This window comes from Myotis nattereri (genome assembly GCF_964212035.1).
Source record: "Myotis nattereri genome assembly, chromosome: 1".
Classification (NCBI taxonomy): domain Eukaryota; kingdom Metazoa; phylum Chordata; class Mammalia; order Chiroptera; family Vespertilionidae; genus Myotis; species Myotis nattereri.
This window is the reverse complement of record NC_138075.1, coordinates 172,637,955-172,658,885: the sequence shown is the minus strand read 5'-3', so window position 1 is coordinate 172,658,885 and position 20,931 is coordinate 172,637,955. Positions and strand designations below refer to the sequence as shown.

The following is a 20,931-nucleotide window of genomic DNA, read 5'->3' as shown; positions in this document are numbered from 1 at the left end:
GGGGGCGCTTTTTTTATACTGCAGTTGGGTGAGGGGCGGGGACATGAGCTGAGGAATTCTCTGCTGCAGGGGATGGGCGGGGGTATTCAGAAGAAGTCCCTATCTGTGTGGGGGTATGTGGATTCAGGGAGAAGAAGCTGGTATCTGTGTCTGGCACGTTGATCTGTGAGAAATTCCAGGGGAAGTCCATTGTCTCATCACATGTCTGCATGTATCTGATCCTGGGCTCTCTCCGACCTAACACCCCCCTCCCAGTAAAGGGTACCACTGTTCACCCACTTGCTCAAGCCAACCTTGCAGAAATCCTAATTCTTTTCCTTCTTTCCTCACATTTCCAAGCCAGCAGCAAATCTGGCTTTCAACACATCTTGACTGTGATCAGTTCTTCTCTCCTCCCCTCTAGGACATCACTTTAGTGCCAGCGAGCATCATCCTTGTGACCTGGACTCCTGCAGCCACCTCTCCTAACTGGCTGTTCTGCTTCCGTGTCTATTCCCTTATCTTCTACACAGCAGCCAGAATGATTCTTTTAAAACTAAAGTCAGACCATGTCACTTCTCTGTTCAAAACTTCAATTGCTCTTCCTGCAACCACTGCCCTTAGATATGAGCATGATTCATTCCCTCGTTCCACCATTTTATACCTTCTCTGATATCTTTACCAAAAACAACAGTTCCTTCTGTCCCCACCCTCTATTCCTTTACTGTTGTATTTTCCTTAATGTTGCCAAGTAACATTAAGTTGTCTGACCTTATGCTAAGTATGTACCTGTTTATAAATAGGGGAATGGAAGCACCATGAGGATTTTGGATTTCTATTGCCAAAAACAGTTGAAGGTTGGCACTCGGAGGCGTTTATGAAAGCACTCTGGGATTATTCTAACTAACACGTTACTAATGAGCTATGACATCGTCCTGACGTATTAGCTTTACTGTGTTACTGTCCACATTTCAGAGACCTGGTAGGTGAGGCACAGAATCGTCGCCACCTGCCGGAAGTCCCACAGCTCATAAGCGGCTCAGCGAGGATGTCAATCTAGGTGTTTTTCCCTCGCTGCTCCTGGGCACTTGGCTCCCCGGTTTGAACCCCGAAAGAATGTCTGGGGAGGCGTCCGGATGACGTAGTGCGCCCGGACAGCCCTCTTTGGGGCGAGTGCCACAGCTGGCTGGCCGAGACCAGGGTGGGACTGACCTCCGCTCACTAACCTCTGGGAGCCGGAGGAGACCGGGCAGCTGGACCTGAGCAGGCGGCCAGCGCGGGAGCGGGATGTACTTCTGCGGCGGCCCCGGCCCCGGGAGGCTGCAGCGCCGGGAACCCGCGGGCAGAGCCGAGCTGCGGCGGGCGGCCAGCGGGGAGCGCCACTCGCTGCTGCTGCTGGGCGACGGCACGGTCCACGCGTGCGGGGACAACAGCCGCGGCCAGCTGGGCCGGAGGGGCGCGCCGCGCGGGGACGGGCCAGGTGAGCGCGGGACACCGGTGCAGGTGCGGGCGCGGCGCCGGCAGGTGGGGCCCGGGAGCCCTGGGTCCTCTGGGCAGGAGCCTGCAAAGGGCTCCCCGCGCGGCTGGGCGCAACTTCGTCAGTTTCGCTTTCCCAGACGCGCCTCGGGCTAGTTTCGGTTTCCAGTTTCTCTTAAAAGAAAAACTGAAAGCGAAACCGTCAGTTGGAACTGAACTGGACCGCTCTTCCCGGAAGGGTGCTGTGGTCCCTCCCACTTTTCTTTGGAGACCAGTCCTTGCCTGCGCAAAGCTCTCCGGAACGGTGACCTTCCACATGTGGTTTTGGGGGGTTGATACCTGTGAGTCCCTCAGCAATACCCTAGGGCGTCTTTTTTCTTTTCTTTTCTTTTTTTTTAAGTATTTTTTATTGTTAATAGTGTTACAGATACCACCCGTCCCGCCCCACCCCCCTTTACCCCTTACTCTTATTCAGTCACCTTTGAACTTCTTTTTTTTCCTGTTACCTTTTTTTTATTATTATTAAATCTTTATTGTTCAGATTATTACAGTTGTTCCTCTTTTTCCCCCCATAGCTCCCCTCTACCCAGTTCCCACCCCACTTTCTGCCCTTACCCCCCCCCCCACTGTCCTCATCCATAGGTGTACGATTTTTTTCCAGTCTCTTCCCACACCCCCCACACCCCTTTCCCCCCCGAGAATTGTCAGTCCACTCCCTTTCTATGCCCCTGATTCTATTATATTCACCAGTTTACTCTGCTCATCAGATTTTTTATTCACTTGATTTTTGGATTCACTTGTTGATAGATATGTATTTGTTGTTCATAATTTTTATCTTTACCCTTTTCTTCTTCCTCTTCTTAAAGAATACCTTTCAGCATTTCATATAATACTGGTTTGGTGGTGATGAACTCCTTTAGCTCTTTCTTATCTGTGAAGCTCTTTATCTGACCTTCAATTCTGAATGATAGCTTTGCTGGGTAAAGTAATGTTGGTTGTACGTTCTTGGTATTCATCACTTTGAATATTTCTTGCCACTCCCTTCTGGCCTGCATAGTTTCTGTTGAGAAATCAGCTGACAGTCATATGGGTACTCCCTTGTAGGTAACTAACTGTTTTTCTCTTGCTGCTTTTAAGATTCTCTCTTTGTCTTTTGCCCTTGGCATTTTAATTATGATGTGTCTTGGTGTGGCCCTCTTTGGATTCCTTTTGTTTTGGGTTCTCTGTGCTTCCTGGACTTATAAGTCTATTTCTTTCACCAGGTGGGGGAAGTTTCCTGTCATTGTTTCTTCAAATAGGTTTTCAATATCTTGCTCTCTCTCTTCTTCTGGCACCCCTATAATTCGGATGTTGGTGCGCTTGAAGCTGTCCCAGAGGCTCCTTACACTATCTTCATATTTTTGGATTCTTTTTGCTTTTTGCTTTTCTGGTTGGGTGTTTTTTGCTTCTTCGTATTTCAAATCTTGGACTTGATTCTTGCGATCCTCTTGTCTGCTGTTGGAACTCTGTAGATTATTCTTTATTGCAGTCAGTGTATGCTTAATTTCTAGTTGGTCTTTTTTCATATCCTCGAGGTTCTCACTAAATTTATCAGCGGTTTCTAGAAAATTCTTGAAAAATCTTATAACCATGATTTTGAACTCTATGTCCAGTAGTTTGCTTTCCTCCATTTCTGTCATTTGTGACCCGTTTCTTTGTCTCCACATTTTTTACGCTTCCCTGTGTTGGTAGAGTGGCTTTGTGTGCTAGGTGTCCTATAGGGCCCAGTGGCTCAGACTCCCCAATTACCTGAGATGGACACTCTTGGTGCACCCCTTTGTGGGCTGTTTGCACAGTCTTGCTGTAGTTAAGCCTTGATTGTTGTTGGTATCACTGGGAGGAATTGACCTCCAGGCCAATTGTCTGTGAGAATCAGCTGTGTCTACAGTGGAGAACTTCTGTGCTGAAGACACCCTTCTAGGGCAAGACTTGCTTCAGTGGGGCTTTGGTGTTCACTGAGTCTTCCCCCTGAGTGTGTCCCTTATGGATCTGAGTAGTTGTAATCTGGATGGTCCCACTCTGACCACTGGCTATACTGGCTCTTGGATCTCTAAGGAGGTGCTAATTTAGCCTCTGCCTGAGGCTACCCAGCAGGAGCTATGGAGAGATCTGCAGATTCCTCTTCCTTATTTAGAGTTTGGAGGTGCCCAGATGAGGCCCAGCTGTGAAGCAGTGCAAGCTGCTGTGGGGCCTTGAGCCTTCTTTTGGATGTTCTGGGTCTCTCTGACCCAGCTGCAGTTTGTTAGGTAATTTTAGATCTCAAAGGGCCAGGCCTTTTGTATGCAAAAGCCTCTGCGCACAGCTTGGGTGGGGCGGGGTCTCAGGGAATCAACAGGGCTGAGCAAACAGCTATGGCTGATCCTCAGTCCTGCTCTAAGAGGTCCCGGGTCTCAGTGTCCCGTGGTAATCACTGCAAGCACCTATAAGAGAAAGCCACCCTCAAGTTCTGCCCGATGCCAGATAGTCCAGTTTCTCCCCGTATGAGTCTGGGTCCCCAGAGACTCGCCTGGAACTGGAGTTCAGAGCAGTTGGGAGGTTGAGACTCTCTCCCGATTGAAAAAGACACCGGCGTCCTCCGTTGCCAGCCCTTTCCACATGCAGCTCCGAACCTCTGCACTTTACTTCCGCACCTCCTCTGAGTCTCAGTGTGCTTTTCTCTTTCCTTCTAGTTGTAGAATTTCCACTCAGCCAGCCTACCTGTGGTTCTGAATGATGTGTGTTTTGTCTTTTAATTGTAGTTTTGAAGTGGTTGTGCGAGGCAGCAATTTCAGGTGTTTGCCTATGTCGCCATCTTGGTTTCTCCCAGAAATTATGGGCATCTTTTTTCTTAAAATTAAAAATATATGTAATAGCATTTTTACCATTACTAATTGTTGTTGAAACACAGGGGAAGAACTAGCCAATAGTTCCAATACCCAAAGACAACTGCTAATATTTTGTTGCATTGCCTTTTTGCTTTTTTTATATATTATGTATTTAATCTTTAAAATCATGTCATTATACAGTTTTGTACACCCAGTATTTATATAATTCTGTTAAATTGCATTTTCACCAAACATAGTATCATGAACTTATTGCCTTTTTATTACATATTTTTGAAAATACACTTCAAATTGTAGCATAACATTCCAGGCTCTTAAATTATTCTCCTTTTGTTGACATTAGTATTCTTTTTTTCATTAGGGGCTTTTATAAATAATATTATGATTGGCATTACTGTAGATATTATTTGATGAAGTTTCTAATTCCTTACTAAGAATAAATTCTAAGGGTTGTGTCTGGGAGGAAAAACATTTCCTGTACCTTCTTAATCAGGAGGATCTGCAAACTTAGACAAGAGAAGAAGCATACAATTTTATCAATAGTTTTGGTGCACAAGAGTTCACAGAAAATAAGTTAAACTCAAGAAGTCCTGAGATTCAGGGACTTATATACAATTTAAACAAAAATAGCGCGTTTGGGCTTTGAGGGATCTGCAGTTGTGGGGAAGTGACTTGGAAGTATATGGGGGGAACTAATGGAAGGCAAAGGTTAATTTAGTAAGGGTTGTTTATACAGACTCTTCTCAATGCCAGCTCCGGTGATGAGTCACTCTTGCTGGGGGACACCTTCACAAGGAAAAATGTATGCCTGCTGTTAGGTGGATAAGGGGAGGGAAGAGAACTCTTCCTGCATCTGTTGATTTGCTGTTGCCTTCTGCTCAGAACAATCCTTATGCCACAGCGGCACATTTTGGGATGGCACATCTTGATTCCCTTCAGGTGGAAATGAAGGGTATCATGATACTTCCAGTTCTTCCAGAAGGTGGTCTGATTCGGGTTGTTTTCCTGAGCAGGATGCAAGGGTAATTTCTTTCTCCGGTCCTTGTCCAGATGGGTTCAAAGAATGAAGCCACTGGACAAAAGGTGGTAGATGAAAGGGTGGAAATTTACTGGAAGCAAATACAGACTCCCACTAGTAGGAAGGGGATTCCAAGGGGGTAACCCACTAAGCTCCTTTTTTAAGGTTTATAAAGGCTGCAGTTCTTGTTTCTTCATACTGCCTTCTAATTGGTCACTCTTTGGCAGAATATCAGCTTCAAACCCTAAAACCCCATGTGGTGACCCTTTATCTCTCCCCCTTCAGTGGTAGAATTCTGTCCCAAGTAGATCCTGGGAAAGGATCTGGGGTGTTTATCTAAGGTGTCCCTTGAAATAAACTTTAACCATGCAGGTGTGGTACATTCAAGTAGTTGCTAGCGAAGAGGCTACTCTACACAAGCAGGACCAAGGGCAGGCCTAGGACTGAAAAGACCAGAAGCTTTAATTTTAATTTTGAGCGTATGCAAAATAATTCCATTAACTGCTGGAGGAATTACAGCACATGAAACATATGCAGTTGCAAATCACACAGCACTTTATTACTCACACAAGTTCCTGATGCTGTGGGTACAGGCTTAATGGGGATCCTGGTGGTGCTGTTCTCTGGGGTCCGGCAGCTGGGCTGGTCCGGTCTGGATGCAGGGGGCCAGCATTCCTCACTCGAGAGCTCAGTTGCATCTTGATCGAGAGGTACTGGCCGTTCTTCTGTCGTCTGGCAAGTAAAGAAACACGGAATGGCGTTGCTTGCGGGACTGACAAGAGGACATGCCTTTGTGGCTGTCTCCACAGGCAAGCACCATTGGCTGGTCAGGACCCCCATTTTTTTTTTAATATTTTTATTGATTTCAGAGAGGAAGGGAGAGGGAGAGAGAGATAGAAACATCAATGATGAGAGAGTATCATTGATCGGCTGCCTCCTGCAGGCCCCTTACTGGGGATCCAGCCTGCAGCCCAGGCATGTGCCCTTGACTGGAATTGAACCTGGGACCCTTCAGTCCACAGACTGATGCTCTATCCACTGAGCCAAACCAGCTAGGGAGGACCCCCATTTTTAAAGCCTGTACGGCACCGGCAACAGTTCAGGTGGCTATCAATAAATTACGTCAATGCACACATGTTAATCTCAAACAGGGCAAGGGGCTACATGTGATTATCGTAGGAAAAATACATCGCTCACTCAAATGGTTATCTTGACAAGTCACTCTGAGTCAATAACTAAAGTTCAGATCCTTATCTATAAAATACACACGCTTCAGGGCAATGGGAAATGTGTCCTTAATATCATACTTTAAGTTTCAAGGAAAATTAACTCAAACATTTTAAACCTTTCTTAACATTTTTTATACATTTTTAAAGCATTTTTAAAGATTTCTATATATATTACTACAACAAATTCTCTGTCTCCTGTAAAAATCTCATTTGTCTGCATTTCTCTATCCTCTGTGAAAGTTTGTTTCCTTTTTTCCCATATCCTGTGGCTTTTCCCTATTTTCTGTGAATGGATGTCTTCCTCTCTGCTTACCCTGTGGAATCCTTTTTTTTCCTCTGTGAATGTATGCCTTTTGGCAACTCCAAGCCCTCACCTATGCCTTCCTCCCCCATGGAGCCTCTTTATTCCTAAAACTCCCTAAACCTGCCTATTTTATCCCTAAAACTCCTTTCAGAACTAGTTTCTACCTCTGTGAGTGTATCAATCTTTGGGAAATTTTTAAATTGTTGTGTAGTTTGAAAGTAAATCATTGGAAAAGATAAGATCACAAAGATTTTTAAAAAGAAAATTTGTGTTAACAAAAACTTCACTTATAATTATTCTACTTAACTCCAACCCTTTGATAATTCAGAGACAACACTTTGGGAAAGAATCTAGATTGGCTTTCAGGGAAATGTGATCAGGTTTCCATTTGTGGGCCCACTTGGCCCATTTAGAGGCATATCACTGCACTCTTCATTGTGAGATCTGGCTTCTGCCTCCCACACTCATGAGACAGGCTCCCTGCTTTTTCCTCCTGAGTAAGGGATTAATTCCTTGTTCTCACTGTTCAGGGCTGGGGATCCAAAAGAGTATAGAAGCAATCTCATCTTCTTTCCAACTCCCTTCATTTTGCTGGGTTTTACTACCATCATCATAGAAAGGAACATTAGCTCAAGTGTCATAGTTCCTACAGCTTCCCTTCTTCCGTGATGCCCACCCTTTTGAATACCAGCTAATTCCCATGAAGACAGTATAACACACACTGAGCTATTTCCTTCAGACCTTTAGCATGGACTTTAGGCCTTGATTTAAAGGCCTGTTGGAAGAGACAAGCAATTTGAATGACCCTTCTTTTTGAAGGAAAAGTACTGTCTTGAACTTTCTGTTAAATTAATAATCTGTGGGGGTTTTGTTTTGCTTTGTTTTTGTTCCTGAAGAACCCATTAAGGCACTGGAAACTCTACATGTTGTTTTCGTGAGCTGTGGAAAGGAGCACTCCCTGGCTGTTTGTCACAAAGGAAGGGTCTTTGCATGGGGAGCTGGTTCTGAAGGACAACTGGGGATTGGAGAATTTAAGGAAGTAATTTTTACACCTAAGTAAGTATTTCAGTTCATTCATTCATTCATTCATTCATTCATTCAATATTTTTGAGTTCCACCTGCCAGGTACCATGCAAGATGCCAGGGTACAAAGATGACTATGCCAACAAACACAGTCTCTAACCTCAGCCATTACAGTATATTGCAGGGAGGAGGCAGGGGGGAAAACTTGTAACACCAATTATTATTTAAAGTCCTATGAAAGAGAAGGGCATGGTGAATGTGAACATGTGACCCTTCGGTCTTAATCTAATCTATTGCAAATACCTATACAACTTGGACCCCCTGAGTTGGCATAAAGATTAAAGTAAAAACATTTGAGCTACTAAAGATGCAGAAAGCAATTTATCTGAATTTCCCTATCTGACTAAAGCAGTGCCTCCTAAAATGCAGCTGCCATTAACCCTCCTAGCAAGGAGTTTCCTGTGAATTCAGCTGCCCTATCAGCACCAAAAAAAAATCCCCCCAAAAAACAAAAAAACAAAACCCACAATAGAAACTCCCATACTCTTCCATGGAAGTTCTAACTGCCTCCTCCAATCCCGACTTTCGTTATGTTGATATATATAAACTTTTACTCTGGTTATTGCACAAAGTTTCTATTACTGGGAGCTCCCATGTGTACATATAAATAAGCCATGTCTTTTCCACTGTTAATCTGTCTATTGTCAATTAATTGCAGGTCCTCAAATCACTGCACCCAGATTGGAAAAAGAAATGTTTTTCTTTCAACATAACCTTTTTGTTATAATCACTGGGTCCTAATATCTTACTTAGTAAAATGGAGGGGGGGGGGAATCATATCCTCACAGAATGTTTTCTAGGACAAATGATATGACAAGCAGTCTGAATTTTGTGTTCATGAATTACACACTTTGGAAATGGTCAAGAGCATGTTTTCTAATACTAGGAAGTTACCTTGTCACCCCCTGTGATCATTAAATCATGTGAGAAATTGCTGTGGCTTGAGGAATGATCATTGAACTTGAAACGGAAAGACCAAAGTCTAGTTCTACAACTTGAAACATATCTGACTTCTTTGAGTTCTAGGTTCAACCATGTGAAATTGCGGATAGTTACGTTTTGATCCTGTAGAGGCAATTCAACCCAATGGTTTTGTTTTTCTCACAGGGATTAAAATAGTATCCTATAAATTCTAAAGCCCTGTGCTATATGTGTATGAAGAAAGTTATTTTTCTTTTACATCAATGAGTATAGAATGAAAGTTGGTACATTAAATAATGCATTAAAAGTCCAGTAAAAGTCACTTTTGCATTATATACTGTTTTGAATTCTGCCCTGCACCTTTGTACATGCTGATGTCATGTTAAAAACAGTTCAAAGCTTTGAAAAAAAAGATACTGCAGAAATACAAGAACATTAAATTGTTTTTCTTAACCAAATGTATTACCTGGGATGTTTTAAATATCTGTAGCCCACTTAGTGATTCTAAAGAATGATTAATAGACTTTGTATATTTTTTATGTTTCCTTTTTAATACAGGAAGATAAAAACTCTGGATGGTATAAAAATAATACAAGTTTCCTGTGGAGACCACCATTCCCTGGCATTATCAGAAGGTAAAAAAGGTGTTTTCAATCTCCTGTTGGCTTTTAATGCATTGGGGTTCACTTTAATGCATTTAGAAGTTTTTAACTCTCCAGATTTCAGAAGAGATGTTGTTTTCATATGTTTTTCCAATTTTTTTTGTTCTTATTATACTCTTAACTATTCATATTTCACTGCCATAAAGACCATCTCTGCTTACATGATCTGATTGGCTGACTCTCTCAGAACCCAGTAGTGGTTTTATTTCCAGCATTTTGCCCTTTTTCCACAAAAAGGCTTGTCTTCACTGGCAAATTCAGGTAGACAAAGGCCTATTCTCTTTTTTACTTAGATCAAAGAAAGAAAAGTCAAAATCATGACTACTTTTTTTTTTTTTTTAATCAACATCCTCAGTCCTTTGTCCATCCTGCCAAATTTCAGTGGAAAGTGTCAGGGAGGAAAAACTTTTCCTTTACTCCTTAGTTTCAGTACCTGGAGGGCTACAAATATAAGAAACGACAAATTACTAAGAAAAAAGGCACATAATTTTTATTGATACTTACATGCATGGGAGTTCACGAAAAGAAGTGAAACCCAAGAAGTGGTTAGATTCTGGGGCTTATATACCATGTGAACAAAGGAAAGGAGGTTTGGGCTAGGGGAGAGAAATTGTGGGAAAGGGACTTGAAAACATGTGGGGGGAACTGATGGAAGATGAGGGTTATTTCACTAAGGATGGTTGAGGCACCCTCACGCCAAGGCTGACTCTCCATCTCTGGTGATGAGTCCCTCTCCCATTCCTGGTACAAAGGGGACACCGTCACAAAAGGAAATTTATGCCTTGCCTTCAGGTGGATAAGGGGAGGGCAGAGAACCCTTTCCGCAACTGTTAATTCTCAGTTGCCTTCAGCTCAAAATAATCTTCCAAACGGGGCATATTCTGATCCCTTTCAAGAGACATCTGACATTTGTGGGTCCCTCTGGTGGTTTCGTGTGCATAACTGCCATTCTGCCACCGGGGCCAGGGACAGCCAACATTTCTTAGTTGCCTTCTATGTGCTACTCTTAAATGCTTTACATGTGTTGTCTCATGTAATTGCCTAAAACACAGAAGCTAGGGCCCTGGCTGGTGTGGCTGAGTTGGTTGAAGTGTCGACCAATGCACCAAAAGGTGGTGGGTTCCACATGGTCAGGGCACATACCCAGGTTTCGGGTTCGATCCCCTGTTGGGCCACATGCGTGCGGGAGGCAACCGATCAATGTTTCTCTCACACATCAATGTTTCTCTCTCTCTCTCTCTCACTTTCTCAAGATCAATAAAAATTTTAAATAAATAAAAATATTTTAAAACACAGAACCTAGGTATTATTTGTTTCCTTATTTCAGAAATAAGGATAGTTGGGCTCAGAGACTTTCACTCTGTTTATATCCCAATCTTACGTTCTTAATCACTGTACCATGTAGGCTATGCAACCAGGACAATCCCAGGGCTATAGTGTGCTTCCTTCTACCTACCACTTCTAGCTATTTGATCTAAGGCAAGTTATTTAACTTGGTTGAGTCTCAGTTTTCTCATCTGTAGGAATATTGATGCATAACTTAAAAGTTGTTTAGAAGATTCAGTGAGAGAAGGTACACAGTTTATCCTGAACAGTCCATAGCATGTAGGGTACAATGAATATTAGTTTCTTTTCCTTTCTTATTTTTCTTCTTTTTTAAAATTAGAAAATGTATATTTTTATTGAGGTATAATTGACATACAACATTATTTAGTGTCAGGTGTACAACATAATGATTAATATTTGTATACACTGTGAAATAAAAACAATAAATCTAGTTAGCATCTGTCACCAAACAGTTACAGAATTTTTTTCTTGTAATGAGAACTTTTAAGATTTATTCTCTTTGCAACTTTCAAATATGCAATACAGTATTATTAACTCTAGTGGCCATGCTGAACATTACATTCCCATGACATTTATTTTATAACTAGAAGTTTGTATCTTTTGATTCCCTTCACCCGTTTTATCCCTAACTCTTGGCAACCACCACTCTGTTCTTAGTATCCATGAGTTGTTGGTGTGTGTTTTTAAGATTCAACATGTAAGTGAGATCATACAGTATTTGTCTTTGTCTGACTTATTTCACATAGCATAATGCCCTCAAAATACATCCATGTATTGATTTCAGAGAGGAAGGGAGAGGGAGAGATAGAAACATCAGTGATGAGAGAGAATCAATGATCAGCTGCCTCCTGCACACCCCCTGTTACAGATTGAATCTGCAACCCAGGCATGTGCCCTGACCCAGGAATCAAACCATGACCTCCTGGTTCATAATAGGCTGATGCTCAACCACTGAACAAATGGAACTTCTTAATTATGGAAATGATTTGAATTTTTTCCTTGGAGCATTGATTTGTCTTTATGTTGATCTGGAATGTAAAAGCTGTGTAGAACCCAGTACTCAATGCATTTGCTATGGTGAACTGTGAATTCTCATACACTTTCATGACAGTTGGACATTTTGCAGCATGTTCTCAAAAATTATTTTCAGTGATAGAAATAACTTAGAAGAGTTCAAAATAAAAGTTAGATATAATAACTTAAAAATCTGAGATGTGTGGCGTTTCTCTGGACAAATAAGCATTAGAGCAACTTTTTAAAAATTTGATATTAATTTTCCCTCTCTGGTCAAATTCAACATAAAATGTTGGTTCCTGCCCCCTCCCCCCCATGGAGTCATTTCACAAATATTTACCAAGTGCCTGCAGTGTTTCTAACAAAGGAATATAGCAGTGAACAACCATAAGACCCTGCTTTCAGGAAGCTTATATTCAGACTAGAGGCCAGGTGCATGAAAACTCATGCACTGGAGGGGGTGTCCTTCAGCCCAGCCTGCCCCCTCTCATAGTCTGGGAGTCCTCAGGGATGGGAGGTGACCCAGCGATCAGGGGAAAGCGATGCCCTCATCACACCTCTGCTGCTGCCACTGCCAGCAGCGCAAGCCTCAGGCGGCCCTGGGCGGCTAGGCAACCGCCATCCAAGGCTTGCCTGCACCTTGGGCCGGCCCTGGGTGGCTGGGGGGCTGAGGGTGGGTCCAGCCTCACTACATGCCTGCCACGCCCATGGCTGGTCTGAAAGGACTGGGGGACTCTGGCAGGGCTGAGGGGACTGGGTGCCGCCATCTTTGTGATGGCATGATGGTCAATTTGCATATTCACTCTTTATTAGATAGGAAGAGAAGTAAGAGAAGAGACCCTTAAACACAGAGACAAATAGTTATGTAGTATAACAGATAAGGAGAAGGAGTTTGAAGAAAAGTGAGTGAGGGTAAGAGGACAGAGAGCAAGTGCTTGGGTGAAGGAAAGGGGTTTTTCTGTTTATACAGGAAGTCAGGGAAGCTATCTCTTACTAGGTGACATATGAGCAGAGACCGAAAGGGAAGGAAGGAGATATGATGCTAAGGCCATGATCCAGAAGAAGAAGAAGGATCCCAAAAAAAGGTGATGAGGTAGGGGGCATGCCCGGTGGTGTGCTCAGCAAGAGCAGGGTATATGGAGAGGCATGAGGAAGGGGCAGATGAGATCTGAGAAATGGTCATGGGAAATACTGGGTACGTGGGGCTTGTGAGCTGTGGTAAGAATTAGTCTATTATTGAGTGAGATAGCAAGCTCCTGAATGGTTCGATCTGACTCATATCTTTAAAAGGTCACTCACTCTGGCTATTCTTTGGAACAGACTGCTGAGGGCAAAGGTGGGATCTGGGAGTCCAGAAAGGTGCTGTTGTAATTTTCCAGGACAGAAATGATGGTGATTTGGCCACTGAGGGGCTAACAGTGGGGAGGTGAGAAGTAGTTGGATTCTGTATAAACTCTGACAGTAGAGACTTTAGGATCTGCTGGGTTGGAAGATGTAAAGGAAAGAGAGGAGTCAAGGATGACTCCAAGATTTTTGGCCTGAGCACCTGAAAGAACACAGTTGCCCTTTACTTGGAAGGAGAAGAGGAGTGGATGTTGTTAGAAGGGACCTCTGAAGGTGATCTTGACCTTTGCCTTTAGCCAGAATACTTTAACCTTATTTAACCCTGTTTTATTTTTTAAAGATTTTTTGAATTAGGGTGGCAGTTTTTACTTGCAATTCTGAATTTCTCTTCTTTATTTCTGTAGATGGCCAAGTGTTTTCATGGGGAAAGAACAGCCAAGGTCAGCTGGGCCTGGGGAAGGACTTTCCCTCCCAAGCCAGCCCACAGCAGGTGAGGTCCTTAGACGGGATCCCGCTGGCTCAGGTGGCTGCAGGAGGGGCCCACAGCTTTGCCCTGTCTCTCTCTGGGACTTCATTTGGCTGGGGAAGCAACAGTGCAGGGCAGCTGGCCCTCAGCGGGAAAGATGTCCCAGGTAAGGAGATAATCTTGTGCCTGCAATAAATTATTATTTCTTTCCAGTTGGAAGACCAACTCTGCAAAGGGCCGTCTCAGAGGTTAGAACAGTGGTTCCCAAACTTTATGGAACATTAGAATCACCTGGAGGCTACATTAATTTTTATGGTTACTGTAACAAATTACCACAAATTTAGTGGCTTAAAACAACACAGGTGTGTTATCTTATTGTTCTGGTATTCTGAAGTCTGGTGTGGGCCTTCCTGGGCTAACATCAAGGTGTCAGCAGGGCTGTTTCCTTTCTGGAGGCTCTAGAGCAGAAGCCATTTTCTTCTCTTTTCCAGCTTCTAAAGACCACCTGCATTCCTTCACTCAGCCCCCTTTCTTCTTCAGAACCAGCAATGGCTGGCTGATTAAGTCTTTCTCAAGTCACATTATTCTGACATTGACACATCTACCTCCCATTTCTTCAGTTAAAGGACTCTTGTGATCTCCCTGTTTTAAGGTCAACTGATTAGCAACTTCGATTCCATCTGCTTCTTTAACTCCCCTTTGACATGTACCCTAACATGTTCACAGGCTCTGGAAAAAAGGACATGGATGTCTTTGGGAGGCCATTATTCTGTCTACCATGAGAGCATTTAAAAATCCCAATGTCGCTGAAACCGGTTTGGCTCAATGGATAGAGCGTCGGCCTGCGGACTGAAAGGTCCCAGGTTCGATTCCGGTCAAGGACATGTACCTGGGTTGCGGGCACATCCCCAGTGGGAGATGTGCAGGAGGCGGCTGATCGATGTTTCTCTTCCATCGATGTTTCTAACTCTCTATCTCTCTCCCTTCCTCTCTGTAAAAAATCAATAAAATATATTTAAAAATCCCAATGTCCTAGTTGGACCCTATACCAATTAAATCAGGATGTTTGGGGATGGAAGTCAGGCATCAGTCATTAACAAAGATCTCTTGGGTGATTCTGCTGTGCAGCAAAATTTCGGAACCACTGGATTAGAAGCCTGCTAGCAGTAGGGGAAATCACCAGTTCCTTTGGCAACCTTTAAACAAAACTCACTGTGAAGTCTTCCCCATGGGCCCTGTCCTCCTTTGTTCAATTTTTTACTAGTAGATTCAACTAACATATCTTTAGCACCTGTTTAGTGCTAGTTCCATGCTGAGCACTAATTTCATTTAACTCTGTCAGCATGAAGTAGGTTCTTGTATTTTCTTAACTACTATTACATATTTGCAAAATACCTACTCTGTGACAGAAATGAATTCAACATGATGACACTATCATTAGGATGAAGGTCTTAAAGCTTATCTTTCCAGGACAATAGATTCAGGAAAGAAGATTAAATAGTTTCCAGAAATACATGCTAAAAGACTGCTTTTCTTTCCCAAAGCAGGGCTTTCCCTTTGTTTTCTAAAACCTCTGGTTATTTATTCACTTCTAAAAATTATGTTAATTATAAGATAATAAAAATATTAAAAACTATAAAAATATAAAAACTCATGATAACTGAGTCTGATTCTTATACTTCTTTCAACAGTGCAACGCTACAAGCCTCTTTCAGTTGGTCGGCTAAAGAGTCTAGATGTGATTTACATCAGCTGTGGTTATGAACACACTGCAGTGCTTACCCAGGTAATTCAAAATGTCTTGCTATTTTTCAAAATTTCAATCAAGTGTTACCACAAGGTTCAGTTACTAATTATTGTTGAAATCAAGTTGTGGATCAATATCTCAATATATCCATTCAGTGTACAAATCTTTAAAAGGAGAAGTTACCCGATATTAATCATGAAATTTTCAAGATCCTATAACAAAAGTTAATTTTAGCTTTGGATATAGTTTTAGATACCTACTAAATTAGGTTAATAGGAGAGAATCTTTTTAGTAACTACTTATAATGTGGTTCTACAAATAAAATTTATTATAGGAGCACAAAGTAATTTTTACAATTTTCAATAATCCACATTACAAACTAGAACATATATTGTTCCACTTCTTGCTTGGCACAGATATGAACTGATTTCCTGAATGTTTTCTTCCTCTTTTTGTACTGGCTATATAGGATATTCCTTTGTGATGGATTTTTTTCCATAGCCGTAAGTTATAGACTTGAAAACTGTGGTTGAAATTTAAAGACTAAATATCTAAAATAATTTTTACTATTTGTTTGAAAAGCATATTTGAGTTATATCATTCTTAATTGACAAGAGAAATCTAGAGTTGTTTTAATCAAGAATCATCTTTTGAAGATACCTTGAGGCAAATGAAAAGGAATACACAATGACCCAAAATTTATGGGACATGGTCAAAGCAGTTCTAAGAGGGAAATTCATAGCAAAACAGACCTATTTCAAGAAACAAGAAAAATCTCAAACAATTTAAGGTTACATCTAAAGGAATTAGAAAAAGAAGAACAAAACCCAAAGTGAGTAGAAAGAAAGAAATAATAAAAGAGCAGAAATAAATGAAAATAGATGCTAAGAAAAAACACACACACACACAACAAAACCAATAGAAAAGATCAATGAAATCAAGAACTGGCTCTTTGAAAGATAAAAGAGATAAAAGGTAAAATTGATAAACCAGAATCATTAAGAAAAAAAGAGAGAGAACTCAAATAAATAAAATCAGAAATGAAAGAGAAGCGACATGAAATGAAATATAAAAATCATAGGATCATATCAATAGATGCAGAAAAAGCATTTGAAAATATCAAACATCCATTTATGATAAAAACTCTCAGTAAAGTGGGGATAGAGGGAACATATGTGAACATAATAAAGACAGTATATGACAAACCCACAGTTAACATTATATTCAATGCTGAAAAGTTCAGAGCTTTTTCTTTAAGAACAGGAACAAGACAGGGATGTCTACTTTCACCACTCTTAATTCATCATAGTAGTGGAAGTCCTAGCCACAGCAATCAAACAAGAAAAAGAAAGAAAATGTATCCAAATTGGAAAAGAAGAAGTAAAACTGCCATTATTTACAGATGATATGATACTATATAGAGAGAACCTTAAAGATGCCTCCAAAAAACTATTAGAACTTAAATGAGTTTAGTAAAATAGCAGGATATAAAATTAATATTCGGGAAGTGGTTGCATTTTTATACACCAGTATTGAGCTTTGTAAGAAAAAGAAATTAAGAAAATAATTACAGCCCTAGCCAGTTTGGTGGATAGAGCGTCAGCCTGTGGACTGAAGGGTTCCAGGTTTGATTCCAGTCAAGGACACATGCCTGGATTGCGGGCTCAATCCCCAATAAGGGGCATGCAGGAGGCGGCTAATCAATGATTCTCTCTAATCATTGATGTTTCTATCTCTCTCTCCCTCTCCCTGCCTCTCTGAAATCAATAAAAATGTATTTTTTAAAAAGAAAACAATTGCATCAAAAAAATACAGTGGGTCCTTGACTTAACAAGTGTCCCGACTAACGAGTTTTTCTAGATACAAGCCGTCTCTCGGCCGATTTTTTGCTTTGAGTTGCGAGCTAAAATTCAGGTTATGAGCCAGCTTCAGATACCCCATTGCTAGTTGGTGCAGCGAACATCACAGTGAACGCCACAACATCAGCCCAGCATCACGTGTCTCACTCGTTCACTTTAATGATTTGACATACGAGTAATTTGAGTTACGAGCTCCGTCACAGAACGAATTAAACTCGTAAGTCAAGGCCCCACTGTACCTAGGAATAAATTTAACCAAAGAGTTGTAAAAGACCTGTACTCAGGAAACTATAAGACACTGAAGAAAGAAATTGAAGAAGATACAAACAAATGGAAGGATATACTGTGCTAATGGATATGGGGAATTAACATCATTGAAATGTCCTTATTACCCAAGGCAATTTCCAGATGCAATGTAATCTGTGTCAGAATACCAATAGCATTTTTTACAGAACTAGAACAAATAACCTTAAAATTTATAAAGAACCATAAAAGACTTTGAATAGCCAAAACAATCTTTTTTTTATATATATATATATTTTATTGATTTTTTACAGAGAGGAAGGGAGAGAGATAGAGAGTTAGAAACATCGATGAGAGAGAAACATCGATCAGCCGCCCCCCGCACCCCCCCCCACCGGGGATGTGCCCACAACCCAGGCACATGCCCCTGACCGAAATCGAACCCGGGACCCCTCAGTCCGCAAGCCGATGCTCTATCCACCGAGCCAAACCGGTTTCGGCCAAAACAATCTTGAGAAAGAAGAAGAAAGTTGCAAGTATCACGCCACCTGATATTAAACTGTACTGCAAGGCTATAGTAATCAAAACAGCATGGTACTGGCATAAAAATAGACATATAGATGAATGGAACAGAATAGAGAGCCTAAAAATAAACCCACATCTATATAGTCAATTAATCTAAAGAAGCCAAGAATGTACAAGATAGTTTCTTCGATAAATGATGTTGGGGAAACTGGACAGATACATGCAAAAAATAATAATAATAAAACTAGAACATTTTCTTAAACCATATACAAAAATAAACACAAAATGGATTGAAGATTTAAATGTAAGATCTGAAACCACAAAATTCCTAGAAGAATGCATGGTGGGGGGTGCTTTCTTCAGCTTATTGCATGAAGAAGTCATACTAATCCAAGTTAAAAGCAGACACCAGTTGGTTACATTATACAAGTGGTGAGGTTTTTAAACTTGTGACAAGGGCCTCTGGCCAGATAGCTCAGTTGGTTAGAGCATCATCCCGATACACCAAGGTTTCAGGTTCAATCCCCGGTCAGAAGAAATCTAACTAATTTGATTGGCGAGAATCAATCAATGAGTGCATAAATAAGTGGAACAACAAGTCAATGTTTTTCTCTCAAACCCACCCTCCCCCCACTCTTTCTCTCTCTCAAATCAATTTTACAATTAAACTTGTGACAAGGGTTGCAAGGAAATTCTCACTTAAGCTTCAGTGAGCCACTAGCACTTAAAACTCATGAACCTTCAGCTGGTCATCCTTAGCCAGTCCACTCTCTGCGAGGAATTGGCATATGTTCTTGTACTGGTCCTCCTGTAGCTGAATTACTTATCTGTATCCTGGATGCTCAATTACAGTAATATTGCTGACAAATTTCTTCTTAAACACCTTCACTAGTTTCTTTTTATCGTAATCATCAGTGATCCCTTGGACAGTAGTAAGGGTCTTCCTGCCGTTTCTCTGTTGAATTCTTATATGGACATAATCCTCTGTGCCAGCAGGAAGCAGATATTTGCCCTTACTTGCATCAGCAAAGGGATTGAAAGAGTGGAGGCTCTGGATAGCAAACACCTAATATGATCTCTTTTCCTGGGGGTGGGGGAAGCAGGAGCGGGGGACTGGGTGAAAAAGGTGAAGGGATTAAGAAGTTATAAAATTAGTTTTAATTGCCAGTTATAAAAATAGTCATGGGAATGTAAAGTACAGTATAGAGCAGGGGTGGGCAAACTTTTTGACTCAAGGGCCACAATGGGTTCTTAAACTGGACCGGAGGGCCGGAACAAAAGCATGGATGGAGTGTTTGTGTGAACTAATATAAATTCAAAGTAAACATCATTACATAAAAGGGTACGGTCTTTTTTTCTTTTTTTTTTTAGTTTTATTCATTTCAAACGGGCCGGATCCGGCCTGCGGGCTATAGTTTGCCCATGGCTGGGATAGGGTATATAATCAATAATATTTTGTGTATGGTGTCAGATGGGTAGTAGACTTACTGGGGTGATCACTTTGTAAGGTATATAAATGTCTAATCATATGTTGTACACCTGAAACTAAAATAATATTGTATGTCTACTGTAATTGAAAAATAAAATTAAAAAATAATCCTTTTGAAAAGAGATTATTTCCAGAATAATGCACAAATAAATAAAGCAATCCCATACTAAATGTTAGTGTAATTTTTGAACCAATTAATTTGTCCATCCATTCATTGTACAAACATGTATTAAATGCCTAATTCTTAAGGGAGTACCAATGATATTTTATGTTTAATGTGTTAACTCTATATTCACTATTAGAAATAGTAAATATAGACCCCTCCTCCTTATATAGAGCTTACTAGAGGCTTGGTGCATGAATTCGTGTACAGATGTGGTCCCTTGGGATTGCCTGCGGGGATTGGGCCCCAGCTCGTGCCCCCAGCCTCGCAACCCGGCCGTGGCCTAGCGCCACCCCCTCACCTGCTCCACCATCCTGCTTGTGAGAGGATCAATTGGGGCCAGGCCCCACACCCAGCTCCCTCATCACCTAGGAGCCAGGGGGTGGCCCCGCCCCCCTCCACTGGTCACCGTCTGTGGGGCAATCGGCAGGGCAATCAGACCCCTGCTCACACCTGCCTTGGCCTGACACCACCCACTCACCTGCTCCACTATCCTGCCATGGTCCCACTCTCATCGGGGCCCATTGGTGCCAGCAGCGCCTCCACTGCTGCCCGATGCCAGCACCACATTGCCGATGCCCGCCATGTTCTGCACCACCCCCTGGTGGTCAGCACACATCATAGCAAGCAGTTGAACTCCCGGTCAAACTCCTGGTCAAACAATTTGCACATTAGGCTTTTATTATATAGGATATCTCACATAGTGCTCTCATATACTTCTGTTATGATACATAATCTTTAACTTTTTAATTACTTTTTTTTACCTGAAATTAGTTTGATTTCAACTTTTTTAAACAGAATGGGAAAGTGTTCACATTTGGAGACAATTGCTTTGGACAGCTGGGACACAGCCCCACTGCTAAGAAGAGTGGTCCACAAGAAGTGGAAAGAATTGATGGCCTAGTTTCACAGATAGATTGCGGAAGGTAATAAGCTTCTTTCTTTCTTTCTTTCTTTTGTTTGTATATGTATGTATACACACACACACACACACACACACACACACACACTAGAGGCCTGGTGCATGAAATTTCGTGCACTGGGGTGGGTGGGGGGGGTTCTTCAGCCGGCCTGCACACTCTCGCAGTCAGGGACCCCTCCAGGGATGTCCGGGACCTCTTGCTCCTTACTGCCAGCCTACAGCAGAGGCAGGAGAGATTCCCACCACTGCCCCTACGCTCACCAGCTGCGAGCCTGGCTT

The 20,931-nt window shown here is 41.9% G+C and overlaps 1 protein-coding gene and 1 pseudogene across 2 annotated transcripts in view; one reads left to right on the top strand and one right to left on the bottom strand.

Moving 5' to 3' along the window:
• Positions 1-1,266: 1,266 nt before the first annotated feature.
• Positions 1,267-20,931, top strand: part of HERC6 (HECT and RLD domain containing E3 ubiquitin protein ligase family member 6) — a gene marked incomplete at both ends in the record, with an annotated part of 65,613 nt that continues 45,948 nt past the window's right edge. The window contains 6 exons of the mRNA XM_081111489.1: positions 1,267-1,503; positions 5,199-5,338; positions 9,430-9,506; positions 13,643-13,870; positions 15,396-15,490; positions 20,529-20,656. Of these exons, the coding sequence (XP_080967615.1) occupies positions 1,267-1,503; positions 5,199-5,338; positions 9,430-9,506; positions 13,643-13,870; positions 15,396-15,490; positions 20,529-20,656 (905 nt within the window). The remainder of the gene's footprint in view (positions 1,504-5,198; positions 5,339-9,429; positions 9,507-13,642; positions 13,871-15,395; positions 15,491-20,528; positions 20,657-20,931) is intronic.
• Positions 18,803-20,043, bottom strand: LOC308529750 (eukaryotic translation initiation factor 1-like; annotated as a pseudogene). The gene is made up of 2 exons: positions 20,032-20,043; positions 18,803-19,144 (listed from the first exon to the last, which is right to left on the bottom strand). The product of its transcript is annotated as a eukaryotic translation initiation factor 1-like (transcript).